Source organism: Tyto alba, unplaced genomic scaffold, assembly GCF_018691265.1.
Source record: "Tyto alba isolate M040663 unplaced genomic scaffold, T.alba_DEE_v4.0 Super-Scaffold_16, whole genome shotgun sequence".
NCBI classification, from domain to species: domain Eukaryota; kingdom Metazoa; phylum Chordata; class Aves; order Strigiformes; family Tytonidae; genus Tyto; species Tyto alba.
In genome coordinates, this window is record NW_024881278.1 from 16,658,628 (window position 1) to 16,685,995 (window position 27,368).

At 38.3% G+C, this 27,368-nt stretch overlaps 1 protein-coding gene across 1 annotated transcript; it reads right to left on the reverse strand.

Annotated features, from left to right (window-relative positions):
- LYPLAL1 (lysophospholipase like 1) lies at nt 1–26,887 on the reverse strand. The gene is made up of 5 exons (XM_042789801.1): nt 26,705–26,887; nt 22,461–22,560; nt 12,349–12,518; nt 887–1,002; nt 1–258 (listed from the first exon to the last, which is right to left on the reverse strand). The coding sequence occupies exons 1-5, from the start codon at nt 26,787–26,789 to the stop codon at nt 19–21; spliced, it is 711 nt and encodes a 236-aa protein (XP_042645735.1). The 5' UTR covers nt 26,790–26,887; the 3' UTR covers nt 1–18.
- Nucleotides 26,888–27,368: the final 481 nt, after the last annotated feature.

Below are 27,368 nucleotides of genomic sequence, written 5' to 3' on the forward strand. Positions count from 1 at the left end.
TGGAAGGTGTGTCATCTTTTATTCGTTTGTCTTTGCTGTTTCAGCAGGTAATTTCTTTACAATCCAGGTTTTTAGTTTTTCTATTTCGGTTCTGCTTAACTCATGATTAAGGTTGGGGAAAGTATGAAGTGATGTTGATACTCCCAGTGACTTTAACATCTGGTTGGTCTCTTCACCCCATGAGTAGAGAACTAGTTCATCAGCAGTTCCATGACACTGAAATAGTTCTGGAAGGACACTTTCATTTCTTTTCAAGGCCTAGATGGAGAAGAAACATTGTCAGACACATCAGTATAAATTTTAAAAGTATAGTTACAATTATATGGTAACAATTTATATCGCACTTCATTTATTAACCTGTGATTTAGTGGTCATATTGTATTATCTCTATAAAAGCCAGCAAGGAAATACTAGAAAAAACCTTGCACTTCAAATCCCAATGTGCTAACTCTTGACAAATGACAGGGTATGCTTTAAGGTCTATATCCCTCTCCAAATAAGAGAAATAGAAAAAATTCATGACAGCAGATGGAGCCCATGAGTATTATAATTCATCACAATTTTTCCAAATAATAGTTACACTTACAGGGACTCTCTAACAACTAATGACATATTGAAAAGCATTTCATTTGTTAATCTCCCTTCTATAATGACTTACTTTGAAAAAATAATTGTACTCTCTGTGCACAGAAGCAACAAAACATCGTGTAAAGACAGCTTTAAAGCCTCCCTTCCCTAATACTCTGCTTATCTATTTCCAGGAAATATCATAAGTTTAGAATATTAATCAATTGCCTCAGATGAATAAACATGTTATACTCAGTTTTAATTATCATGTTTGTCTTTCAGCTAAGCAGTTTTTCTGTAAAGTCTGCCACACACTCACCTGGTAAACAGCAGAGTCTTTATTGAGAAAACTAGACAAAGCGAAGACTCCTGCCAGATCTTGATGAAATCTATATGCTAAATGCATTGCCATTCCACCTCCCATCGAAAAGCCTCCTAGGATGCAACAAAACAAACAAAGATTGGATTTTTCTATATGTCTTTGTAACCCAGCATCCAATTTATTTTTATCTTTAGACTTATATACACAATGCAATCTCAAAAAGCAGCTTGAGTAACATAAAGGTTACAATGATCTTAAATCAAAGCATGATTCAATTAACAAGTTGGATAGATAAAGTACTGCTGAAGATTCATTACTGAGAGAGAAAAATTAAAAAAACAGACAAACATATCAAACAAAATGCCATTACTTTAGGAGCCATTCATGTATGGCCCCTACCAGGTAGCTGAACACTGTGGCCATATATTCTCTGATGTTAACAAAGCAAAACTCTATGAACAGATAATTCTCAATGCTTTTCTATTCAAGTTATTTTTCCTCTAGGCTAGTAGCATTCACATGTGAAAGATCTGTATCACCACTGAACATAATTAGACTAGTACACAGAGGTTGAGGGTTTTTTTGTAGTTATACCTTAAGATACATAATAAATAGGGAAAAATTGGAACATGCCCCACCTGTGCTCCAACAGGATCTCTGAATGAACGGCCCTCTGTGTTCCTTGTCTCTTCAGCTGCATTAATTCCTTATGCCTTCCTCAGGCATTATTTTTACATGACAAATGTTTATTCACTTAGAAAGAAATCCAGACTACCGCATTACTTCACAAGGACACAGTACACAGGCTATTATAATTATGGTACGCAGATAATGACTAGCGTGAAGAACTCTCTTCTAGCCCAGAGGTGGCAACCAGCAGAAAGGTTATGACTACAGCTCTACTTAAGAGTGGCATTAGCACCCAGGGTACTGGTGATACAAGTGATTTGTGCCAGGTATTTATCTGGTGTTAATCAGTTGCAAAATTCTAAGCCCAGACCTTTTCACACAAGAGATACAAAATTATGGATTGAAGAAGAAATGCAAAAATAGTAGACAAAATACAAACCATTTCAGCTTGCTATATCTTTTTGAAGAGAATAAAATGAGATTCCAGAATGGGAACAGCTCCTTCTGCGCTACACAGAAGTTTGACATGGGTGCTAAACAAGACCCAGCCAAAAAGCAGGGCACCTGCAGCACTGAAATTGAGCCAAATGACACCCTGCAACTTTGGTACTTCACTGGATCCTGGGACCACACAGGAAATCTCTGGCACACACAAGCTCAGAGGCAGAAAATGCTGCACCTCGTGAATATCAGTTGGGTCACAGTGAGATTGCTCTTCATGGGGAATCCTCTTCCAGCATGTTTATCTGAAAGTCCCAGCGGGTCTGAAACCTCACACTCCATCCCATATTATGACTAGAAGATTTGGCTGGATTTGCGCAGGAAATTTTCCTAAAAACACTAGACTAACCCAGACAGGAAGTGTTTTCCTTCTTTCTCCCACACAACATTATTTTTTGATTTCTGATTAATTTCCAAGCAGAATTTCTATCAAATTTCTGATTCTTCTTTCTACTTACTGTCACCTTGTAGTATTAAGAGATGACTATGGCCAAAAGCACTAACTGCAGGTTCCTGACGTACAGAACTTTGATCTTAAAGAGAAAGAGCAAGACTACACAACATGGAAGACTGGAGTCTTTCTTTCCTATTTCAAACATAATTCTTAATTGAATTAGGAGAGCTGTACCCTCAAACTAGGAGATATACCTGGGACCCCCTAGCTATGCACCCATGGGGTTGATAATACCCTGATATTTATATTTGGTAAATAAAGCCAAGACCTGCTATTTACCCTGCAAATCAATGTTTAACCAGTTCAAAGTTAAATGTAGTATGCCTAAGTGCCCAGTGGCAGTTCAGAAACAAAGGCAGTTGAGGAAAAGTAGGAATGAATGTGGGTAAACAAGTTCAGAGCACACCTTAAAAACTCACACAGCCTATACCATCTGAAATTTTGAATAAACTTCTCTTCACAAAAATAAAAACATTGAAAATACTACTGCAAGCCTTTCATCTGCATCACTATTTCCTACTAGACATGTTCTCTTGTCACATGTATAAGAATTCTACAATGAAAAAAAATATATTGCACAAGTATCATAGTAATTACACAAATTCTACACCATTGACCCCATATTCACAGAAGAAAAATACAGCCTTCTGAGAAAGTATACAAAATACAACAATGAGAAGTTATTATGAAAATAAAAACATCTTGTGCTTAAGTATCCTTTATTCTCCTCTGTGGAATCTGATAATCCATTTCTTTTTGTTCATTCTGAATGATGCTGTCATCCCCAAACACAAAAAATAGCATTTAAGAGGGTAAGAGACCATTTTTCATTTGCTACAAATAAATACAGATATACTTTGTCCACATATAAAATGAAGTCCATTTTAAGTATTTTAGAATACAGGGAAAAAAGCTGCATTGAAAACTCATTACTAGTTTGTAAATGATTTAATCTAAAATTTTGTACCCAGTTAGTCACAATCTGGCAACACTACCTGCAATTACTCACCAGCAGTCTTTGACAATGCAGTCAACCTTCTGTTTAGAAGAATATTAGGTAATGGTTCTTTTATGTGTCTCGTACTACTATGCGAATATGTAATACAAAGAACTTGTTCTTTGAATTTGGTTTTCCAGGGGAAAACCTGATGTTTATCACTTGATACCACAACAATCTCTGAGTAAGTGTTGTATAGTAAATGCTTCAGAAACAACAATTTGAATAAGCATTTGTAGTCAGAGACAAATTTGTTTGATTACAGCAAGTATTGCAGTATAAGCGTAAATTTGACATAACACATAAAAGACATGCTCAGTCAAGAACTTTCATAAGAATTCAAATTTCAGATTAAGGAAAAATAAGAGGCAGGTACAGATATTACACAAAACAAATGTATGAAGTGACAGTCAGAATATAAGCAAAACACAAGAAAAGTACAAGTATGCTTATGGACACCAATGATCTCAGCATAAAGAATACGTAAACCTCACAGCATTGCTAAACAGATTGTGTCATGAGTGTTAATCAAGATTTAAAATGACATGGCAACATTTCAACCTTAGATGGGCAGCACACAGCAAGCCCTTTGCTTGAGACCAATCTAATTCCAGGAAGTACAAAAGGTATGAACAGAAAGTCAGAATTTGACAACAGGTTGCACATAAAAAGTACATTCACTTTCCATCTTTCCCCTTATATCTATTTTTAGAGATTTGTGATTAATGCTTCAAAACAGTTAAAAATGTTGGCTCTACAATGCTCGGGATACCAGTCCAGGAAAGCACCTAACTATTTGTATTAACTTTGCTGCCTTACAAAGGAGGTTTATGCACAGGCTAAGAGGTAAGCACACACAAAAGAGACTCAATTAAGTAAAGCACTTTTGTTTGCAGTTGCAAAGAAACTTCACTCAAGTACGCATTTATGACCTCAAATCTGCTTCTGTATAGTGCTGGTTTCTAGGCAATACCTCTCTGCAGTGAGAAGAAAACTGCTTGCAACTTTGCTAGCTGAGAAAGTTCTGATGAAATCACAGGATCGTCACACTTCCAAATTAAAGAATTTGAAACAGAAGGAAATTCCCATGCAATACTTTACTAAAACCAAAACATTATTTGCTAGAGTATCATCTGCAACTATGTTAAGGTAACCCCAGCCATATCATGATGTAATACAGAGTGAATAGAGACTGAGTTTCTCACATGTAATTTATTCCTCCTTGAATAAAATACAGACCCTCATCACAGCTGCCATTTTTCAGTGATAAATCTTTCCAGAGCTTGTAAATAGCCTTAGGAGCCTTTTAAACATCAAAGTGTTTGTATAAAACCTTGAGCTCAGTTATTCTAAAGATCCTGATTTATATTTATTTGCTTCTCATTTGTATCTGTCTGAAATTGTAATCTGCTCCATGATGACACTTAAAAATTCAGGAAACCAAGTATTTACCTATTGTCAAACTTCAGCTTTATTAATTTCTTTGTATTTGGTTTAACAATGTTTGGGTTTGTATCTCAGAAAACTAGTAACTTTATTTAACTTTATTACCTAGAACAGAACAAAGGTTCTTTATTTAGTCTCTCTCTCATGTCCTGTATACATAAGAGAATGCTAAAACTCTGCCTTCTCATCCATGTTCCACTTTAATGCCTGTGTTGACCTATTCTTGAGTTCAGAAAGCTCTTTAGGTTTTTACTCTTCTTTACAGAAAAACACACCTCTCTAAAACACAGGTTTCACATTGCCAATTGCTTCTGGAATCATATACATTTTACTGTAAAATGCCTCAGTCGATTTGTTATAGATAATGATCATGGACTTAGGAGACAACACGGACCACTTTTTTGGTCTTTCCAGTATAATTTTAAAATGGGATCAAAATTATTTCCACACTAGAAATCACACGGGTAGGAAACAAATTTTAGCTATTAATCACATTTAGTGCCATCTGCATGGAGTACAGATCTTCAACTCCTTGCAGAGACAGACCCTGAGCTCTTCTCACATGAATTTGAGTGGCAGAGGTAGAAACTGCTTCATTACAGCACAGAACCAAAAGAGGAAGAGGAGAAGCTAAGCGCCAGGCTTTGATGTGACAAAGATTCAGACTTGGGTGTAAGGGGTGGGTTTTGGGGTGTTTAAGCAATACTATTTCACTAGTTTTTCTCTAGTAGTTGTTCTCCATCTTCCCTGTATTTCTTCAAATTTGTCAGCACAGCTTTGGTAACAAAGCGGCAAAAGATGAATGCTACAGCATACAATGCCTGTGCAAGGACAGACAAATCATCCTCTGTTGTATATGGCTACACCAGCACAGTTCAAAATTGTGTTTGTTCTGTTATTATCACAATACATTACATACTCATGCCTCATTTTCTTTCCATTCTCTCAGCATTTTTATTTCTCAATTTCTCTTTTCTTTAGCTATTTCAACTTTGAGTTTCTTTAATCAGTTCATTATCAGGAATTTTTCCCTAAAGCTATGTTTCACTTTACTTTCTGCTCTCCCTAGGGACTTTGTGACTTACCTTCTACTAATGGTAACAACAAAACCTTGTTCTACACATCATCTGCAAAGAAGCTGACTTTCTGTTTTGACCTTCCTTTTTCATCCATGAACAGAAGTATTATATATATTTAACAGCGTTCACATATGAATATCAGTGACGAGTACAAACACCAGTGGAACAGCAAATTCCCTTCTCCACATTACTCCCTGAACACTGCTCCTGTGTAAGCGCTCAAACAAATACTTTGTCTCAAGTGAATTTCCTCACAGCAGCAATTTTCTCCTTTTAATCTGTTAACGAAACTTCACTGAACACTAACCTTACACACTAGCAGAATGGCAATGGATGCTTTCCACCCCTGATAGCCTTTTTATTCTGTGTGTTACTCAGTAACTGAGAGTCTTCACAAGAACAAAGGCAACTTCCTTAGACTGGCTCAGCCACTTCCTCTTGTTAGATACATGAATCGATTTGCTATCCAACTTTCTCACCAGCCAAAAAACACATTTTGAAATGCACACTTAAGTAGTACAACTTTTACCACTTTCTTGTAAAAACAAGTATACAACACTTTCTAATGTATCAACTCACAGTAAAACCAGAGCCAGTTACAGTTTTATTTTCAACTGATACAGGTAGTAGAAAGGAACCCAACATGAGCATCTATGGGATCATAATGTTTAGCACTAGAAGAAAAATAAAATCCATGAAAAGCATCACATAAATTTTTACTAAGGATGTTACTCTATCAAATCTATGGCTTGCTTTATTTAACTACTGTGTTTTCTTGGTTGTTTCAGAGGATGACAGCACAGCCCTGCTGCAACACGTCCCTGCCATTTTTACAATCAGCATAACTGCACACGATGGAAAAGAAAGATAATAACCTCTTCTCTGTGCTCACAGTATTCATGAATTTAAACCGAGTCACAGAAAAGAAACTAGAAAATAGGTTCTCTAAAGTAAAGAACAGTGAAGCATCGGTTGCCTTGGAAAGCTGTGAACTTTACCTTAGTGGAGATCTTTCAGAACAAGTCAGAAAAACAATAGTAAGGATTTGCCTAAATAGAGCTGAATCTGCACTGACACATGAAGATGGATTAGCGAATGTTGTTAAGGCTCACTCTTCTATGATCCCATAGGCATGACTGTGCAGAAAGTACAGGCTAATGTGCACCCTGTGGCATGTCTACACATGACTCTCAAGCATTCTAAAAGCCCATCCACCCATTTCATTTTGCACTGGATTTAGGAATTTATTAAAGATGAGTAAGCATATGTTTTCCACAGAGCTTCTACTAAGCCTGAATTTTCTAATCTTTTTCTTCCCAAAGCCATTATCTGATAATAATATGTGATGACAATATCATAATTTAATTATTTTTTGTTTTACTGCTGTGAGCCTTATCTTCACTATCATTTGCTGAGCCTATCTATCATTCACCATGCAAATCAAAACTGAGAACACGCCAACTTTGAAAGACCCTTGTTTCTAGATACATTAATAGTGACACCATCAAGAGCTGAGAAACAAAGCGACAAGTGGTAGATCCTACCTATGGTTGAAATTATTAGCATTTGTACCTCCTACTGAATGATTTATGGAGGAAACAGAAACATTCATTTGTTAACGTCTCTTGCTTGTGCATCAGGAAGTAAAGTGAGTAGCAGAGATCCAAAAGAAAAATAAATGGCCAATTCAGATGCAAAGGAACAAGAGGAGCAAACATTTTCCCCGAAGTACAAATGCAATGCAAGTTTACACTGACGCACTGAAAATTAATGAAATGTCTGCTAGCATTATGGGGGGGGTGGACTAACAGTACTGCTTTGAGTCCAGCACCTCATGGGCGTAATTAAGTTAAACCACAAGGCCACATGATGGTACAGAAAGAGAAACCTCATTTGAAATGTAGTGACAAATGGCAATACAAACCCATGAATTTACTCTGTGAGAGCAAGGTAGTAAGAGCCTCTAAATGAAAGACAACATTTTCCTAATGAAGACACAAGATACAAGATCAGATGAGGGACAGCAAAAGGCTTAGAAGCCAAAGACATAAAATACCAAAACTGTAGCTGAAATAGCTTGCCCAAGGTTTTAACAATTTATTGTTGTTTTTTTTATCTTCCCATATGTACAGAATCCTCTTTCTCTGCGATGTCAAAGCCAAGATATTTCGTCCCCATCTCATTCTCACACACACTGAGAGCGATGGAAATGCTAATATTTACAAGAAGCACAGAGCTTTCATGTTACTTCCACCATGGTTCAGTAGCTATGTAAGAAGTCTAGCAACAAACAAAAAGTGGTTGTGTGTCTTGTGTTATTGTTACAGTACAAGGGGTCAGGAATCATGCATGTGTTTTTTGGCATGCAGTCAAATCTACAGAACTATTATGGAAAGTTTATTTTCGCTGTCTGCTTATACAAGTGACTACAGGTGGCAGAGACCAACACGCTTGGATCAGCATTTCTGCACTACACAAAAAGTGACCTGTAAAAGTAGGAAAGTAGCACTAAATTAAGAATAAAGAAAGAGAACAAAAGACTGCCTTTCTCTGAAGTGTAGTTGACTAACGTGAGCTCTATCAGAATGCTCCAAATGTGAAGTGGCCATTTCTTTCAAGAGCTTCTAACATATTCTTGAATAAGATTGTTGAAACCTTTGACTATTCCCACCTAAGTGGAATTATTTTATAGTTCAATATCACTATGGAAGCAGTTTTTTCTTAAAAAAACAAACAAAAAAACCCCAAACCAACCAAACAAAAAAAAACAGCAACAAAGAATAAAACAAACACCAACCAAACACAAGAAAACAAAACAAAGCAAAACCACCACCACCTGAAAAACCAACCCAGCTTTAAATATAAAAAGAAATGATTGTCCCACATTTCAAACTGTGGTTATTTGCTTGTTTAGTCAATTTAGCAATGAATTCTGGCATTTATAAAGAAGGAATACATCCAGTTTTTAAGAAGGGATACTATTAAAGCTCCAAGTGTCAGAATTTGACTAATTTTATCATCCTCTTTTATCTCCAAAGTCAATATAAATCTACTTAGAGGATTATTTGCAAGAAGTGCTTTAGCCAGGAAGACCACAAGAGTAACTCAACAAGAATGTTTGGCTAAAAAGTGACCTCCATTATCAAATTCTGAGGATGATATAGTTATTTTTGAATAATTATATATGGCAGTCAGTCTCCCTTTCTTCCTCCTCCAAGGGCAGGGGAAATAAACCTCAACGAAGCAGAGGTCTACTTCCTTCAAAAGACTTCTGTGTTAATAGGAAAGCAATTCATGAAACTGTCAGGAAATAGGAATGGGCAGATGAGCTGTGTACTACCGTGTGCTAGTTGTTACACTAAACTGATATGGGTATTTTAATAATAAGACTTTATTTACCTCCAGTAAATTAAGTAATTTAATTCCTTAGAAGTAGATTCATAGAGCAGCTGTTAGAAACAAGGCTGCACCAATATTTTTCTCGATATAGGAAATGAGGACTGGCATCACACATCCTGGACTCCATCCTCAGCTTAGAGTTCTGACCTACAAGCAGCCACTTGTGGATTTCAGAGCTAACTGTACTACCGAAACAAACAGTACAAGCTATAATTTCCTTGATCTTACTGTACCCACAATCTTGAGCCTTGTGGAAAGTTTGAATGGCTCCAGAAGGAGAATCATCCCCCAAAACACCAGATGTTGGGCTTCTCATTTTCCACTGATGGAGAGCCTGCTCCTCCTGTTTCTCATCTCTTCCCACTCTCTCTCCTTTGCACAGTGCTCCCTCAGACCTTGCCTTCTTATCCCACATCTCTGAGCTGTCAGCAGCTACCTGCTTGCCTAACATCTCACTTCCCCTCATCTAACGATATCTGACACTCATCTTCAGCCTGTAATTTCTAGTCTGCTATTCCATATAAAACCATAACCTTCAATCTTGTTACCCTCCTCATACTCATCTTGTTTTCTTTCCACTCATTAAAACTCCCACTCATTACAAAATACACAGTCCCATAACCCAGTTCTCCTTAACCCTTTAGCAACTATTTCACTCCCTGTAACTAGCTCTTCATGCAGCTGTTCTGCCCTCTTGGCCTCTGTGACCTACCTGAAAAGGTCCCCACCGCTCTTCATGGACTCCTGAGTCCTCCAGACTTTTCTCTCAACTATTCTGTCCCTACTTTTCATAATAAGATACATACCAGTATTCCCATTATGGATCTCCAACATGATCAACGTCACTGAATGCACTGAGGAAATATTCATAGCAAAATTTCACCATGGTTTCTCCTACTATAAACGTCTTATTTTTTCCTTCACCTCAAGAAGGCTGCATCCTCCAACTCTATGGAACCAGTAGTCACAAATCCACTGTCTGCTCTCCACCTGTTACCTTAAGCCTCCTCTTCTTGTACCAGATGGATATTCTTGACTTTTTCAGAGAGAAATCTAAAAACATCTGACAGGACTTAGTTATTTGACATTCTAAGCAACTGATCACATCTTCCATTATCTCCTGTACACCAACCTTTCCCAAACCCAGAAAAAATTCAGGCCACCCATTTCTCCTTTGCAGAGGACAATGCAGTTTGGTGCAGACATGTTGATTATATCTTTGTAACCAAACCTTGGCCTCATATTCTCTTTTGATCAAAAATGTTATGAAACTTCCAGGTGCCTTTACAGAATTCCTAATGTTGTGTAAGAAACAATGCCAGAATACGGGCAATTATTTGTACAAAGTCCCATCTAAAACAACTAAGAATGTCACATTATGCTGACTCAGACTGATACAAACCCAGCCCTTATGCACAGAAACCTTACAGGATCTCTAAGCTTCATTCTCCACTGTGTCACACACTGGTTAATGATCAAAGCCAGTGCAGAGAAGGCACAAAGTTATCGTCGAAGAACACTTAATCTTGTGCAGTCACAAGATTAATTTTCCACTAGCAAATTTTTTGTGCATCCACATGGGTCCCCTTCTTCACTTTGGATGGAGCTAATTCAGGGCTGCCTTATTTTGCTTGTTGCACAAATATTAGAACGTACATTGTGAGGATGTATGCATGTAGTCTCTGTCACAGAGGCAAGGAAATGGTGCCTTACTCTAGAAGCCTGAAATGAAAGCTCTGAAGAGTAAGAAAATAAGTATAATTATTTCTGATATACAGATGGGGAATGCAAACACACAGAGACGGGGACTTCCAAAGAATCTACAGGCTGAAACAATCAGTGCATACCAACTTTCTTACTCTGCTTAAGACTCGTAAAACAACTTTCATGCTCCACAGTCTCACTAGTTCTAATTTTGAAGGCTAGAGAAAAAGGAGACAAGCCTAGTAGCAAGTTGGATCTGTACACAGAACATCTCCCACCTCACTCTACAGAAAAGCACCTGCACTTCTTCAGCTGTTTCCAAGTCAGCAGGTATAACACAGGAAAGACAACATCAAAGAGACTGTGCTAAGAGCCATCCATAACAATGCATTCTGCAGCCAGGGCAGTAAGCCAGAAAGGGAAAGTAAACAGAGTCCTTCAAAGAGCAACATGAGGGTGAATCAAGAAAACATGCTGCCTGAATGGTAGCAGCTCCACCATGCAGGATTTTGATGGCATGACTCAGCCATAAATTTATAAGTTCCCACATAAAGAGTTTTTTCCCCAACCTGAAATAGCTTGTGGTCTAGGGCTAGGACACGGAGCCACAGACTTGTGAATTCTCATTCCCTCTCTGACACAGGCTACTACTCCATTGCCCCCCAGCTCCTGTGCCTCAATATCCCACTACCTATTTCACAGAAGTACTGTGAAAGTTACTGGAAATTACAAGGGACACATATGAACCATGGCAGCTAATACTACATTTGTTATCAAGTGTTAATATTTAGTGACGTTTTTCCCCATGAAATAAATTAACCCAAGTTTATTAGAGCAGTAAGGAAAAGCTCGTGATTATTTATATGCTACATCTCCACTCACCAAAATATAACTCATTTTGGAAAAGCATACTTTTCCATCTTTGAAAAGGGCTAAAAGGAAATAGTAAAAATATGTACTTTTTAAAATAAACCACTCTGTATTTTAAATGCTGATTACAAATGACTATTTACAATAAAAACAGTTTTCAGTTACATTTTTGCTGACACTGCTTACAGTTAACCACATTCCCCACCTGATACAGGTTTAAATAATGATTCAATATTCTTGAGGATTGGCTGCTGAGGAGGCTGTTCAGCAGTTGCAAAGCATGCTCATGAGCTTTCAGGATGGAATAAATTCAAAATAGATGATGTCTTAACAATTAACAACCATTAAAATAAACACATTAAAAATATGTTTCTCTTACCTATTAGTATCCTATTCTTTGCAATGCCATTTTTAATCTCATCGTTGATTAAGTCTGTAAGTCCCCGGCACATAGAATCAATACTTTCAATGTGTTCTGGACAGTCATTAGATATCTTGTACCTGTCAAACCACACAGTGGAAAAGGCTCCTTTCATAGGGGTATATGGCCTGGAGTGGTAGAAAGAAAGATAGCAAATGATTAACCAAGTATAAGAACAAAAGCCTTCAGCATACGTGATAAAGAGAACCAATTCAGTATCTCTACAGCAAAGGAGAGAGAGTCACATTGCATTTCCCTGCATTCAAAACATGGTCCTTCAAGAATGAAGACAGCATTTGGAAGCTATGTAAAATGCAAGTTTCGATCAGCTTAGTGTCAATGTTGATCAGGTCAGCCAAACATTTTAAATCTTAACCTTGTCCAGAGGTTCTTAATCCTAAACAAAGTTAGGGTTAAAACCCTCCTTTGAAAAGGACAAATTAAAGTAACTGCTAAACAAGACAACTTTGCAGGAGCTAACTTTATGGGACTCGGTTGTCTTATTCTTGTTGAAATTAACAGGAGATAGGTATTAGGAGCCTCTAGGTATTTACAAAAACTTCTTCCTTCTGTCAATTTTTCTTTTTCTTAGATAAATACAGTCATCCTCACCCTAATGGGGCCGGTATCTCGTAAAAATAACTGAAAGAAATGCCATGTGCTTACTGGATTGGTGCACAAACACAAATTAGAGACATGATACTCCCCTCTGCCATAATGTGTTGTCAGATTAGTATTTTAAGTGCTTTAACATGCTGCCCAAACCTCAGATAACCAAGGAAGCTACAGTTCAAAGCAGCCATTTCTTTGTTTTTAAATAGAGAAGATGAATAGAGCCTTGAAATCCCAAGAAAGGTGATCTAATTGCCTTGCAATGGCTCTACAATTTAATACCAAACATACTGCTATGAGATCAATGCTTCATCTCAAACCCAAACCCCCTAAAATCCTTAATTGCAATGTTTAATCAGGGAGCACATTTTTCAGTTTTACTTAAACTCAAATGAGCTCAGATCAAATTACAATCATTGCCTACAAACAGACAGCCTTTGATAAATTTGTCTGGATGGGAACCCACTGCAAACACTAACACTGATTTCTGTGATCTCTCTGGACTTTCAGTAAGTACTTTCAGAACTAGGATTAAACAAAAACGCAACTAACCTAAAATGAGAAAACCACTATTTAAATTATTCTTAATGAAGGAACAAATTCTGCCTTTATTAATACCACAGAGGATTCACATATGCTGATGGCTATTCTAAAGCAGAAATACTGCCACTAGTACAGGCATACAATGGGCAGTATGCTGTTTCATCTTTTTGAGCATGGCTTCAGGAATGAGTACCTAAAATCTACTGTTAATAGAAATAGCATACAAGTACATCATCAAGTTTAGTACACTGTGTGCCTTAAGTAGCCCCTCATTTGTTTAATTCAAAAAACCCCACATACTTAAGAAACAGAATTGACAACTTTTTTTTTTTTTGCAAGTTAGCCCATACTTGTCTATTAAAAAAAGGTAACTCCTAAATCAAAGGAAATTCAGTGTAAATACTTTGTACACTCAACAAGCTAAAGCCAAGTTTGAGAAAGTGTTATTCAAATGCTTTTGCTTGTTTTGTTGTTGTTGGTTTTGTTTTTAACTTCTCTTCAGTATTGCTACTGATTCCAGGATTCTTCCCAAATGAATTGATCAACACCTAAGAAACAAGATTACAAATCTCTAATTCACAAAAGTAAACCTCTAAGAGGAGACATTGCAGTCAAAAATATCAACAACAGCAGAATCAGTGGATTTTCTGGAAGTCACTTGAACAATGTGATGTACAACAGACTAAGTGCTTGGGCAAACAGCATTTAATTCACGGTTTTGGCTTCTCTCTCAAACACATCTACATCAATCCTGGTTAAAATGCTTAGCAGCCAGAGTGCTTCATTTTCTAGTAAAACCAGAGTACCTTATATTTACGTGAGAAAAGATGTGTAAGGTTTTAGGATTATTACAGCAGGTTGACCCAGGACTTCCATGGAATGAAGATACATATGTGTATTACATTATAGAAATTTACATTTACATTACAAAAATATTCAAACAGGTTTCCCTAAAACTGAAAGACAGAATCATACAATTTATAAACAGGATAAAATCCATTATGATATTATAACACTTGATCAGATGCCAACACTCAGGACTTTTACCTGCTATCTTCACAAATTCTTCAATAAGATAGATGAAAGACTAATGTAGCTTATGCCCACAGGAAACGACCCCCAAGCAAACGGTCAAGATGCTTTCAGCTGTCTCAAAAACATCCTTGCAACCACTCTTGATTTCTCATAAATGCATTAAAAATAACCTTTACATAAAGCTGAGAAGTAAGATTCTTTTAATGGTTCACCCAACTGGCACATCTGTTTTAGTCATTCACCTTGTTCCTTAAATAAATCCCTTTATTAGCTGGCACACTACAACTCAGACATTACCACGGTAAACAAATATGTTTGGCATGGAACCATCTGTACAGCTCCAAGAATACAGCACAAAATTTTTTCATACAATTAAACCACAAAAGAAAAAAAAAAAAGATCTCTATGTTACAGTGACATGAGAGGCTGGACTGAAATACACAAAAGCAAAGAAATACAGAATGGAGTGAAAACTCAATCCGGTAGAATCAGCATGGCCAGTTAAAACACTGTCAGGCCAAAGGTCAGCTTTAAGTTTGGGGTTTTTGCTTTCCTAAATTTAATCAAAACTCGTAACATTAGTCCCCATGACTTTTTCCTCTGTGCCTCATCTTCTTCTATTTCTTTTTAAAATTATACTAAAAATAAAGCTCCATGTCTCTGAAACACGTGCTGTTGAAACTTGGAATGAAAATAGATAGGCCCTCAAGTTCTGTGTGGGTTTCTGTTGCTGTTTGTTTAGTTTTAAAAGGAGTGTTTTTGTTTTGCTTGCTCTGGAACATACAAAAGATTCAAATCTGTATAAGAAAACAAGAATCAAGAACTCTCTGGGCATATCCAACTTCCAAACTTGTACCCATTTTTAAGAGACTTTTGAAATACAATTTCCTATGAATTGAACTAACTCTTAACATCTAAAAATAAAGAAAAAAGAAGACATAAAGGAGACATGGCTAGTATCAAACAGCATTTAAGAAAGTGTTGGTACCCTGAGGAAAAGAATCTTTAAAACACTTCCCAACATCCTCAAATCACTCTACACCATGTTTTCTGACAACTTCATAGGTCTTATTTTTTAGGGGTGTGCATTGATCTACAATTGTTTTCTCATACATACACTTCTTGCATGAGACTGTAGTTTCAAGATCATACACACCTAATTTTGAATGACTTAAAAGGAAAATATATCCTGTAAGATCTCTGCAAGTATTTACCATCCTTTCAATCTTTTAAACATGTATTCAAATAGAAGTAATTTTCACTGTTTATTTCACTGCAAAGTTTCAAAGTAATATATATCATTCAATTTTTCACAAACTGAAGATAGGTTAGCTTCTGCTAATGTAAGTTACGTTCTAAAGATAAAAATATAATGAAAGCAAGAAGCAATAACACCATATTTTTCTGCCTTCCTGGACCATGGATTATGTGCTTTAGACCTTCTTAATTATATTTAGAATTATGCTAAATAGTTTGAAATTATCTTAACAGAAGTGGAGAGCAACCGAATGATGCTACACAAGGTTCAAATTCAGACCTAAACCCATGCCAAATTCTACCTCCAAAATGATGCTATTAGCATAGCGATTCACATAATGAGCACAAATACTTGTAGCTTTATCCAATAAATCACTGTCCCTGTCCCAGTGTTTTAAGTTAAAAGACAAGCCAGCACTGCTAGCTGCTTTAAGTAAGAAACATAAGAGCAGCAGACAGCACATTAATAAATATTCTTCCCCCAACTCTTTCTCCTGATGCACAGTTGTATCACTGCCTTCACACTTAGCACTATGACCACCCTGCAAATGCAGTCACATAAAACCCAGACCACTGGTGCTGGCTTACAGCTTGCTTGAAGTTCCAGACAGAACTTCCTGAGATGTCAGACAGAACTGAGAATTTATCGTGAAGTTAGGCTTCAAGATTCAAATAAAGAAAAAGAAAGATCAAAAATTTTGAAATCCTCACATTTACTCCCTTCCCAAACCCCTCTCCTCTCAGTTAGGAGGTATTAGTTATCTCAGTTAGGAGTCACATGAGACATTGTAATATTGTCTTCTGGAAGACTCTGTATCCCTTCGATACAATGAAGTTTTGCAGTATGCTAACAGAGCATAAGATTTGTCAGAAATTCAAACAATTTAAACTTGGAAGTATATTTAAAAAAAAAAAAAAATTAAAAAAGGCAGGCATGAGTCATCTGTTAGGAGTAATTTCAGCTGTTTCTCAGAAAAGGCTGTGCCTATTCACTCAACCACAGGCAAATGTTTTTGATAGAGTTGTTCTGGATGTATATTGCCTGAAATGAAAGCAAGCTGAGCCAGTGCAGAATGGGTACCTGAAGAAATACTATGTTGACAGCTTTTGTTACTTGGAACAAATCTTATTCATTCAAGGCAAAGGAAGCCACAATAGAAGCTGACAAAATTCAGCAGGACAAATTCTGAGTTTGCTACTGTTTCTTTCTGTTGATTTGGTTTGCGTTTTTTGGGGGGTGGGTGGTGTAAACTGTGGAGATTTATACTAATTAGTTAAACACCAATAAAGTTATGGTTGAGAAGACCATTCACCGAAAGAAAGTGGCAAGAGGCAAACCAGGGTGCAATCTGTATCAGTTCTCCATTATGGGGTTTGAAAGACACTCGGAGATTCAAAGTGGGATCTTTCACAACTGGTGGCAAACAACACTGAGGATGGATGAGACACTAGCTCAGAAACCCCTGAAAAGACTGTAAACCAAGAGCACAGAACGACACATAGCTTAGAACCCCACAACTGCTTTCTGGAGGGGCCGTATAAAAACCACTGTCTCCAATTTTTCCGATTTGGAAAACGGTTCAGAGAAGAAAAACAAGAAGAAAGATGTCTAAGAGTATGATGTAGTTAAAGGGATTAGAAATCCAAGATTACTGTCATCATGTCCTGCTTTGTTTTCCCCAAGCATGACTAAAGTATCTCTATTACATTCCACATGGTATTTAGTATATTATGTAAGCATTACATGTATGCATACCCATGTTTTCCTCACGTAATGCAAGAGGATAAATAAAAGGAAAATATGAAGTTTATCCAAGCATGCTTCCATCATTATTATGCAGAATATGTTAAAATTCTTCTTACAGAAGGAGATGAAAGAACTAGCTCACGATACCAACCAAAACTTTTTCCATTTCTCCTTCAAACTTCCACCTCTAAAAACATCTCTTTGTCTTAAATTTATGAATGAGGGTAGGTCTTACAAAAGTGAAAGATTAATAACATTTGCTTGAGCCAAAAACAGTATGATAGGCAGCGTGCACGCTCCCCCACGCAGCTCCACCAATCCATCTCAAGTCTGACCTGCAGTACCCCTGCTGCTTTTCCAGTCCTAGGCCTCTCACAAGTAGAGACTGCCAATGTAGCTGAACGGTGCCAAACCGTCTGGTGGTTTTGCGATATAGCCAAATGGGGACTACGATGAGATGAAACTCATTTCCACCCATCACCTGAGCAAAGATGTGAAAGTAGGTGACAGGATGGAGTGCTAGGCCATATAATGCTGAGCAGTCCTTACCAGCCAGATACTTAGAGACAAGAGATATTAGAATAAAATGTGGGAGGAAAAAAACAAAACAAAACAAAAAAAAAACAAACAAAACCAAACAAACAAAAAAATACACCACCAAAACCTGACAACAAACTCTGCATAGAGACTTACTGGCTACAGAAAGGTATGTTGAGTGAATGTCAAAAAGATCTACAAAATAGCCCAAGAAGTATTTATAGTTTACTTTCTGACTCGCAAAAGAGAAGGACTGTCAGAATGGAATGCTAGACAACGCAAAGAATCTTTGACCTAGATTTTTTAAGGGAATTATAGAAGGTAAGGTATACTTATTAAAACAAGTGGAGTCTAAATGGTTTTAACTTTACCACGTTAGCTCCTGCAATGCCAATTTAAACTATCACTTTCTATTAAAAAAAAAAAAAAAAAAAAAAAAGAGGTTAAATTGGGTAGTATTCAGTTCTGATTTAGAAACTCAATAGAAACCTAATGTTTAAGTCACAGTTGTAGCAGCTGAAACGGTATTTAAAGCTGTAGCCATCCTGACCCAAATAAAAAAGGAAAAAGGAAACCCTTTCCCTCAAAACTATTAGTGCAGACGTGGCTTTAGTGATTGCATCAGCTGCTAGTGCTACAATTTTAGCTTTTTTTTTTAATTAAAGATATACACTAACATTATAAGGGAGAAGAAATAGACTTCTGTGGTGTTTAACAAGTTTAATGTATGTACAGAAGCACAGATCTTGAAAGAAAGCTAGATAAATTTAGAAGAACCACCTACTAAAACAAGTTCTCTAAAAATTTTCATTTGTAAAGCAAAATTTGCATGCCCCAGCTACACGCATTTAAATTCCAAACATATTCCAAATTCAGGTGCCACTGCTCTTACTACATCACACTGAGACTTCAGATCCACATATTTTCCCCTTTTTTATCTAAGCATGCTTTTTACCATAAGCATTTTACTTAGAAGTTTTGCAAGTTTTTTCTTTTTTAATGGTAAATTGCACTATCTACATTCTGTTATTTTTGCTCAGAAAACAAACAAATGAGAGTCACAGGACTTTCCAAATAGGGGATGAGTGTGGCAAAATGCTGCAACACTTCAGCTGTCCAAGGGACACCTGGTGATCATTCTCTACACAGACCCTGCACTTTACAAAAATTATTAAAGTAAATCTTTTTTAAAAAGTGTAACTTTTTACAGAGACCTATAGACAATGGTAAAAAACAGTTGTATAGGATAGTTCAGTAATATTCTATTGTTTTTACATATAAAATGGATGTATACTCTCTAGTGTTTGCTGAAATCAATGTTTATGAAGCCAGAGAACATTTTAGAATTCTTCTAGATGATATGGTGGGCTGTTTTTCCAAAATAATTTTCAAATATATTGACTCTTGAATTAAAACATGTCTGAAACTCTGATGTTGTAGTAAATGGAAAATATGTATGTTTCAGTGCCTGGGATAAAATATAAACAAAATGTAAATATAAACCCCATCCATCCTCAACAAAGAAAAAAAAAATTACAATTTTTTGTTGAAAAATGTGAATTCCACTGCTTTTTAGAACTCTATTTAACAGAAGTGGAGAATGTGTAAGAACAATCTATAGATCAATCTACCAGTAGAATTACATCCATCAAAAACGTAGAGAGGTATTCCTGACCTGCAGTTTATCCTGCCAAAGCCTCTAGCATTGCAGTTGTATCATCAAACCTGCTTTTACTGGCATAACTACTCTGCTGGAGACCGCTTGATGTGTATGTGGTAAATTACGCTGGAAAAGACAGTCGTTTGCAGAGTATGAACTACACCCACATTAACAGTATTTTGCCAAAAAAACATATCAGCCAAGCAATCCTAGTATGGTCTTGCCTAACTTCAAGCTTTTCTTTGATTTCATCATCAGTGTAAAAACCTGCTGGCACCCTGCTCCTATAATTGACAATGCAGTGGCAGGTTGCGCCACCCACAGAGACACTCACTCACACAGGTGTAGCTTTCCACCAGCATGTCACACAGTCTCTACACAATCAAAGGCTGAATCAGAACTTTCTTCACTATATCTACACACCCATAACCATCTCCCTATAGGTCTCATTATCAAAGTTGCTGAATTCCCCCACTGGTGCCAGAAGCATTTGGAATTCCTATCAAAACATCTATACACACACACACACACACACAAAAAACAAAACAAAACAAAAACCAGACAATATATTCATGTTCTTAATGTAGATATAATAATTTTAATGCCTGCCATTCAAGTTTGAATGTTCTAGGCTTTGTTTTTTCTTTCTGTGGAAGAAAGGAGAGCAACCATTACAAATGTTTCAAAAAGCACAGTGTGTTTTGGACTTGAATACCAAAACAACATGAAATGGGTCTGTAAAAGCTTCTGTTATTTCAGTTTTAACCAGTAACACGTATCTTCACAAACTTCACTTCAGCATTGCTGCAAACAGTGGCAAACATTATAGTACTTAAGGGCATCTGTTTTATTTCACTATGTCAGCTATTGGTGTTTATCAGCAACAGAGGGCTGTACACTAATATTCCCAAGCGTATTTCATGTTGCCAGTCAAAGACAAACCGTGGGTATTTTTATTCTTTGAATATACAACTTTTCACAGTTTTGCTAAAAAACACTTCTGAATCCACTCACGCATGACCTCTGTCTGCTCTAGAGAAGAACAAGAATAACCTCAATTAAAAAAGAAAAAGAGAGTGGAATTAACTGTTTATTCACATATTTTAATTACAACGATATCTTTTTTCGCATCTGTTTACCAAAGTACTGAAATCTAAAGTCTTAATGTAAAAACAAATTCCCCATAAACGCCACTCATTTGAGTCAGGATATCTTGCTGGTTAATCATTTATACATAGTTTACATCTGTAGTAATCCAAAGAAACCAAAACAAGTGAGAAAAGGATTAGATCCCAGAAGTGCAGTGGGATGGAAGAGTGAAGCCCTGGCCTAACAGATGCTGTCTGAGGTGCTCCACCTGCATAGAATGTGTGAAGAGAGATTGTTTCATAGGGAAGCAAAACCTCCTGCATTTCTCCAGTACCTGCTGTGTTGATAGAGAAGAAACGGAGCCCATCAATGTGTCTTGTGCCACTGATACTCTAGCATCACTTTAGCCTGTCGTCAGTAAAGTAATAAGCATGTTATTTAGAGAAAATCACATTCACTACCTACTAACCTAAAACACACAGCTTCAAAGACTTCCACTCATGGGCTTGATTTTTCTGTAACACAGTGAGTACATTCACACTACAATCTCAATTGCTTTTCCTGCCTAAGTAGATCATAAAAATACATGGTCAAGGAAAGTTTTTTTTTCACATATTACTGAGTGCCAGACAAAATCTGCTATTATACTTGTTTATTTCCTCCAAGAAATTTTTTTTTTACTTTCAAACCTCTGTACCTCGAAAGTCCGTGTAGAATGTCACAATTTCCTTTTCCTTTCAGCATTCATCCACACTTACGCACAAATTCAGAAACTTAAGCCCCATTACCTTTCAAGGAAACATTTTCCTAACTTAGAGCTGCAGACACCTTAAAAATGAATTTATATTAAGAAAAATTAAACATCTCTGAAATATAAGGCCATGTCTTTAGATAGCTAAATATGGAGGGTAAGTATCCAACTTTTAGCCTTCAGGTTTGACTTCATTAACTTTCAAATTTCCAGAGGTAAAGATTTTTATCTGTGTTTCCTGTCTACCACTGAACACACAGGGTCATTTAATAATGAGATTTCTGCCTACAGCAAATGTTGAACTCAATTCTCTTTAAAACAGTTGAGTCAGTATTCAAACTGGAAGAAATGTGTAATTTTAAACTCCTGATCCTTTCTGCAGCAGCTGAACATCTTTCACATCCTACTTGCCACAAAGACCAACCACCTCCAGAACTGAAACCTGGCATTAAATACAACAGAGTATTTTAGTGGTTAATTTACAGGAGTTAATATAGGTAGGACTGTGATCCAGAACATGCGCTTATAATACCATTACACCACACACTGGCATACCTTCTTCTATTTATAACCAAGGAGATGGAAAGATACTATGAGGATAGTATCTGAATTTGAATTCGAGACTGTGACTTCTGTGAAGTCTTAACCATCTAGAGTCTTTACAATTTAAAATCACAGCCTCTGGGCAGCAATGCGCTGTTGAGCTCGTGTTTTGCCAAAAAGCATATACATGAGAAAGAAGGAGGTGTTATGACAGTTTGTACCAATATTCACAAGTGTATTTTACAGTACTGGAATAGAGTAATTTAATCCTACAGTTACAATGTATTAAGCAATACCTGGCAGGAGCCGTTGGGTAAATTACTTTTATATGCTGAAAAGCCATGTCTTGACTCAAAATTTGTTTTATCCATGTTCTTGCTCCTTGGCCAGTATCACCTGTATCACACAGAAGAGTACAACAAGAATTATGCTGTGCATTTAGAAAGAAAACTATGCAACGTCAAATATATTTATACCAGATTGACCTAATTCCTAAATCATAATCCTCCAAAGTGCTAAAAAAGAATCTTCTAGAATAACCTCGATCCCCTTTCCAATGAAAATGAACTCAAAACATCCTAGAAACAGACTACTTAAGAGGTCCCACAGCATAAGTTTAATAAATGCTTTACTACATACAATGGCTTAAGCACCTCCTAATCAGGCACAAGGCCTTACTTCTTACTTGCAGCTTACCTTACTTGCTCATAACAGCAATAAACGAAAATACAGGTGAACATCTTAAGAAGTGAGATAAAATATCTGCTGCTCCCCTTAGAAAAGATAGTTACTTTTACTACAGAATTTTATGCTAGCCCACTTCAAAACCTAGTCAAAAGCAATAAAAAGGATCTTCACATTTAATTATCCTAATATTACACATAGGTTTTAAGGGAAGTATCAGTCAAACACTCCTAACGTTTTTGTAAAAGTGCTGAAGAGATGAGTTTGGGTTAAAATATCTGGCAAGCTCCTCAGAAACCTTAACCCCGCTGTTCCCTTTGGAAGCTAGTTGAGACCTGACCCTCAATGTGTTTTTTCCTAGTCCTATCAACTCAGCTATGGCTAAAACTTCTGTGGATCGAAGTGCAATGAACAGATCTACAGGATGAATTCTTATGCAGGCAGCATGTGTTCCTTTCAAATATACATACATACACCAGACAGTTTCTAGAGCTTGGCTTCACATCACTAGAGTCTTCAACTATAACTTCAGTGCCACCCCTCTGAACAGTATGCATGCACAGACACATCTCCAGTAAGAGTTAAACGATGCTTCAGGCTTGAGGAAAGTGGCCCATCAAGGAATATGGCTTACCGTAGGCAGAAATACAACACATAGCAGTGCTCAACCTAAAAACTTGGTGGTGATTCAGCAAACTGGGATTTCACTACTGCCACTCATGCCATAGGACTTCAGTCTTCTTTGAAGTCAGGGCTCTGACATATTATCAACTCAAACTGCTAATCTGAGTTAACAGTATTCTCTATTACTTTATCTCAAGTTCGTTAGTTTGACTTTAAAACTCACACTATTCTTTTTGATAAAATGTCTAAACCATAAAAAAAAATATCACTGCCATAAGCCAGTCTTGGCTACTGTCATGTTACATGGATTCATCTGAACAATGTCATATGAATATGCCAATTTATTGTTACAATGATTATAACTCCCCACTTTAGAAGATTTGCTCTTGCTTTAGCACTCAAACAAAATGCAGTGATCTTCATTTACACATACAATTAATGCATCTTCAGAATTAAAACAGAAAGCAAGAAGGATCCAAATTCAGTTGTTTTTTGTTTTGTTTTTTTTTTTTTTTTTTTTTTTTTTCTGTTGAGCACAAATGACATAACCATGAAGTTCTCCGCTTGATCTAAATCCTCCAAGTCACAAATAAGCAGTAGGGTTGCAAAACCAACACAAATCTTCTGTGCTACATTAAACAGTAAAATCAAAGTTTTATCTTTAACTGCATGCTTCAGAACGCATTCCCACAAGCACTTTGCTTATGTAAGTAGTAAGGTCTGAAGTCCAAACACACCCCCAATTCTTTGTAGACTCTTGATCTGCAAGGGTTTCCCTGCTGTCACCTAATTTATAAACAAAGTATCTTAAGGAAGCTTGAACGAACATTTTTCTCCCTATATACTCTCCTTTTTTTCAGTTGGAAAGCAAAGGTCTAAGCTTTGCAAATACTTCCACAGGACCATCCCTCAGGTAGGTCAACCTAAGCAACTATCCAAATGCTTACAGAATTGGGACTCAGGTCTTTAAAAACTCCTTAGTGGTGTAGGACACATCTTTTGCTATTTATTCACATTTCTTAAGCTTTGCCAAGATCAGCAGAAACAATTACAGTTAATGAAGCTAGTTTGCCCATGAAAAGTTCATAGAAAACTAATCAAGAGAAAATTTAGCTATGACCTTCTGCCTGTCAAGAGTCCCGATGGTCCAAATGCTCTGCAACTGCCATGAGCACTTGCCTGCAGAGGTAATGCATTTTGATTTGGTAAGAACAGAATTTGGAGGGGAGGGAGAAATAGGGGAAACTGACACCAAACAAAACCCAACAACCTTCTGAAAGGTTTGTCTTTCAGGTTGCTTTAGATTTTAGTACTCTATGTTCTTCTAAACACTACTAAAAAGAAGCAAAAAAATGCACAGCTAATTCTGCTTTGAGTCTGTTTACAAACATGAAATAGACTGATGGCAGCAATACTATCTTTTCTCCCCTTCTCGAGTAAAATACAAATTATTTTCAAATATAGCTTGAATTTCCAAATTTTCTTCCTTTGAAAAGTTTAAACTTAACAACACGTAACATGTAAATTGGATATTAGGAAAAAAATTCATCACCAAAAGAGTTGTCAAGGTGGAACAGGCTGCGCAGGAAACTGGTTGAGTCATAACTGCTGGAGGTATTTAAGACATGTAGATTTGGTGTTCAGGGACATGGTTTAATGGTGGACTTGGCAGTGTTAGGTTAACGGTTGAACTCTGATCTTACAGGTCTTTTCCAACCTAAATGATTCTATGATTCTACACGTTACAACATGCAAAGTTGTAAACCTAAGTCTAAAAGTTATTACACATTCGTTATGTCCATTTGCTTTACCTGCTGCACTACTAAATGGATCCTCTAACTAAATTAGATGCACAGTACCAGGAATTTTCTAATATTTTTCTGTAGCATTTTGCATTTATATTTTCCACTTGCTGTAACTTGTCTGGAGCAAGCATCAGGAACAAAGTAGAGTCATGCCATTTGACTGCCACTTTCCATCACAAGAGCTGTATAGAAGGTTTACAATTCAGGTTTACAGGCCAGCCCACAGCAATAGCACTGTGGCTACTTCTGTTTTAAATTCTAGTAGGCGGAACTCCTAAACAAAACCAAATAAAAGCACTCTCGTACTTCCCCATTGCAAACATTAAGAATGAAATCAGATCAAAAATGAAAAACTGTAGAGTACTTTAACCACATGTGGATTCAACCTCTAACCATAATCTTCCCTTGTTCCTCCAACAAGAGAGAAAATTACTTCCTCGAGCATTGAAGCATTAATGTTAACAAGAGGGCCTAAGATAAATACTGAAAGTGTTGAGCACATTGCCACATGCACATGGACAGCCGAACACAACTGTTTCCCAAGGCCTTGATCTAATAAAGACCTGTGATTACTGGTTTTCTTCTTCCTTTTTTTCTTAAGTCATGGGGACTTTGCTGTTGTTATTTAGCTGGTTAGGAATAACATTTAATAAAAAAAACAAAACAAAACAAAACACACACTCCCCTCCTGCCCTCGGCCTGGCCATGGGTGCCGGTAACTCCCTTCTGCAGACGGTGCCCATGAAGCCAGTTTGGACATGGCCAGGACCCTTCTGCAAGAGAGAAAAGTCCACCTATTGACAGTGGCTTTTAAAAGGTGACAACATTACTCTCACCCTGACCCTAAAAACACCAAGAGCCGTTTTAATTTCGAAAAACCGCTCTTCTCACACGGCTACGCTTAGAGCGGGCAAATTAAGAGTGCATCTTCTACAACGCGTTTGCTCCCACGGCGATGAAAGCCAGGCTGGCGAGTAACGGGACCGTCCCCCCAGCACAGCCGCCGGGCCGGCCTCAGGCCCGGGCAGGCCCAATCCCCAGACGCAGGCCATGAGCACGGCTTTGCCCACGGAGGCTCCTCCGCGCCGGCCAGCGCCGCAGCGGGCCCAGGAGAGGAGCGGGGAGGCCGGAGCGGCGGGGACGGGGGCACCGCACGCCCCTTCCCCTCGCCCGCCGGCCGCGCAGAACCGGGCGGCTACCGCGGCGGCGGGCCCGTCCCGCGGGGCCCCGCACGCAGCCCCCGGGCCTCCGCGCCCTGAGAGGACCGGCCGCGGTGCTCCCCCACCCCGCCGCGCTCCCGGGCGGGCCCCGCCGCGCAGCCCTCCGCCCTTCCCCAGCGGGAAGCGACGCCCGCCGAGCCCCCCGGCCCCGCCGCGGGGTAGCAGGGGGAGAGAAAGGGGGGGGGGGGGGGGGGGGGAAGCAGCCACCTGAGCCGTGCAGGAAGATGAGGGAGGCGGTGTGCCTGCCCGCGGGAGACACCACGCTCCTCTGCAGCGCTGCGGGCGCCGCCATGCCCGCTGCTCCCCTCCTCTTCCTCCTCCTCCTCCTCCTCCTCCCGGCCGGGCCGACAGCGCGTCCCACGGCGCCGGCGCAGAGGCGGCCCCGCTGCCGGAGCAGTGGCGGTCCCTGCGCCTCCTCCAGCCCTTGACACCGCGGCCGCCTCTGCGTTCCCGCCCGCTCCCCTCAGGCGCCGCCACCCACGGGAGCAGCTCTCCCAACCCAGAGAAGTTCTGTCTCTTCCTGGGACGTACCGTGAGAGGTGCCGCTCTGGTTGGCAAACTGGGGATCAAACAGTGAAGGGGGAAGGTCGCCCCTCTCGTGTGTTTGGAAAGGCAGTTGGGCTTCAGTTTGGCCGGGTGTGTGCTCTCAAGGGGCACGGCCCGGCTGGCAAGAGAACTGAGGTGAGGCAGGTAGTGGGGGGCTCTGATGGCTCCTTCGAGGTGCTTCAGAGAGCAAAGAGCCTGCAAGGACCAACATAAAGGTCCAGTAGATGTTTGAAAGCTTGTCTGACCTTAATCCACGTCTGAGCCCAACTGCTGTGATGCTCTTGGTAATTGCTACTGAGCTGCTGTAGGTGGATAAGGAGTAGGA

Bases quoted from the DNA above. Each gene is read 5' to 3' on its own strand.
- LYPLAL1 (XM_042789801.1), bottom strand. From the start codon at position 26,789: ATGGCGGCGCCCGCAGCGCTGCAGAGGAGCGTGGTGTCTCCCGCGGGC. The intron at 12,519-22,460 runs GTATTGCTTAAT...CTACCACTCCAG, and splicing joins TACCCAACGGCTCCTGCCAG to GCCATATACCCCTATGAAAG. The intron at 1,003-12,348 runs GTAAGAGAAACA...GTTGCATCCTAG, and splicing joins AAAGAATAGGATACTAATAG to GAGGCTTTTCGATGGGAGGT.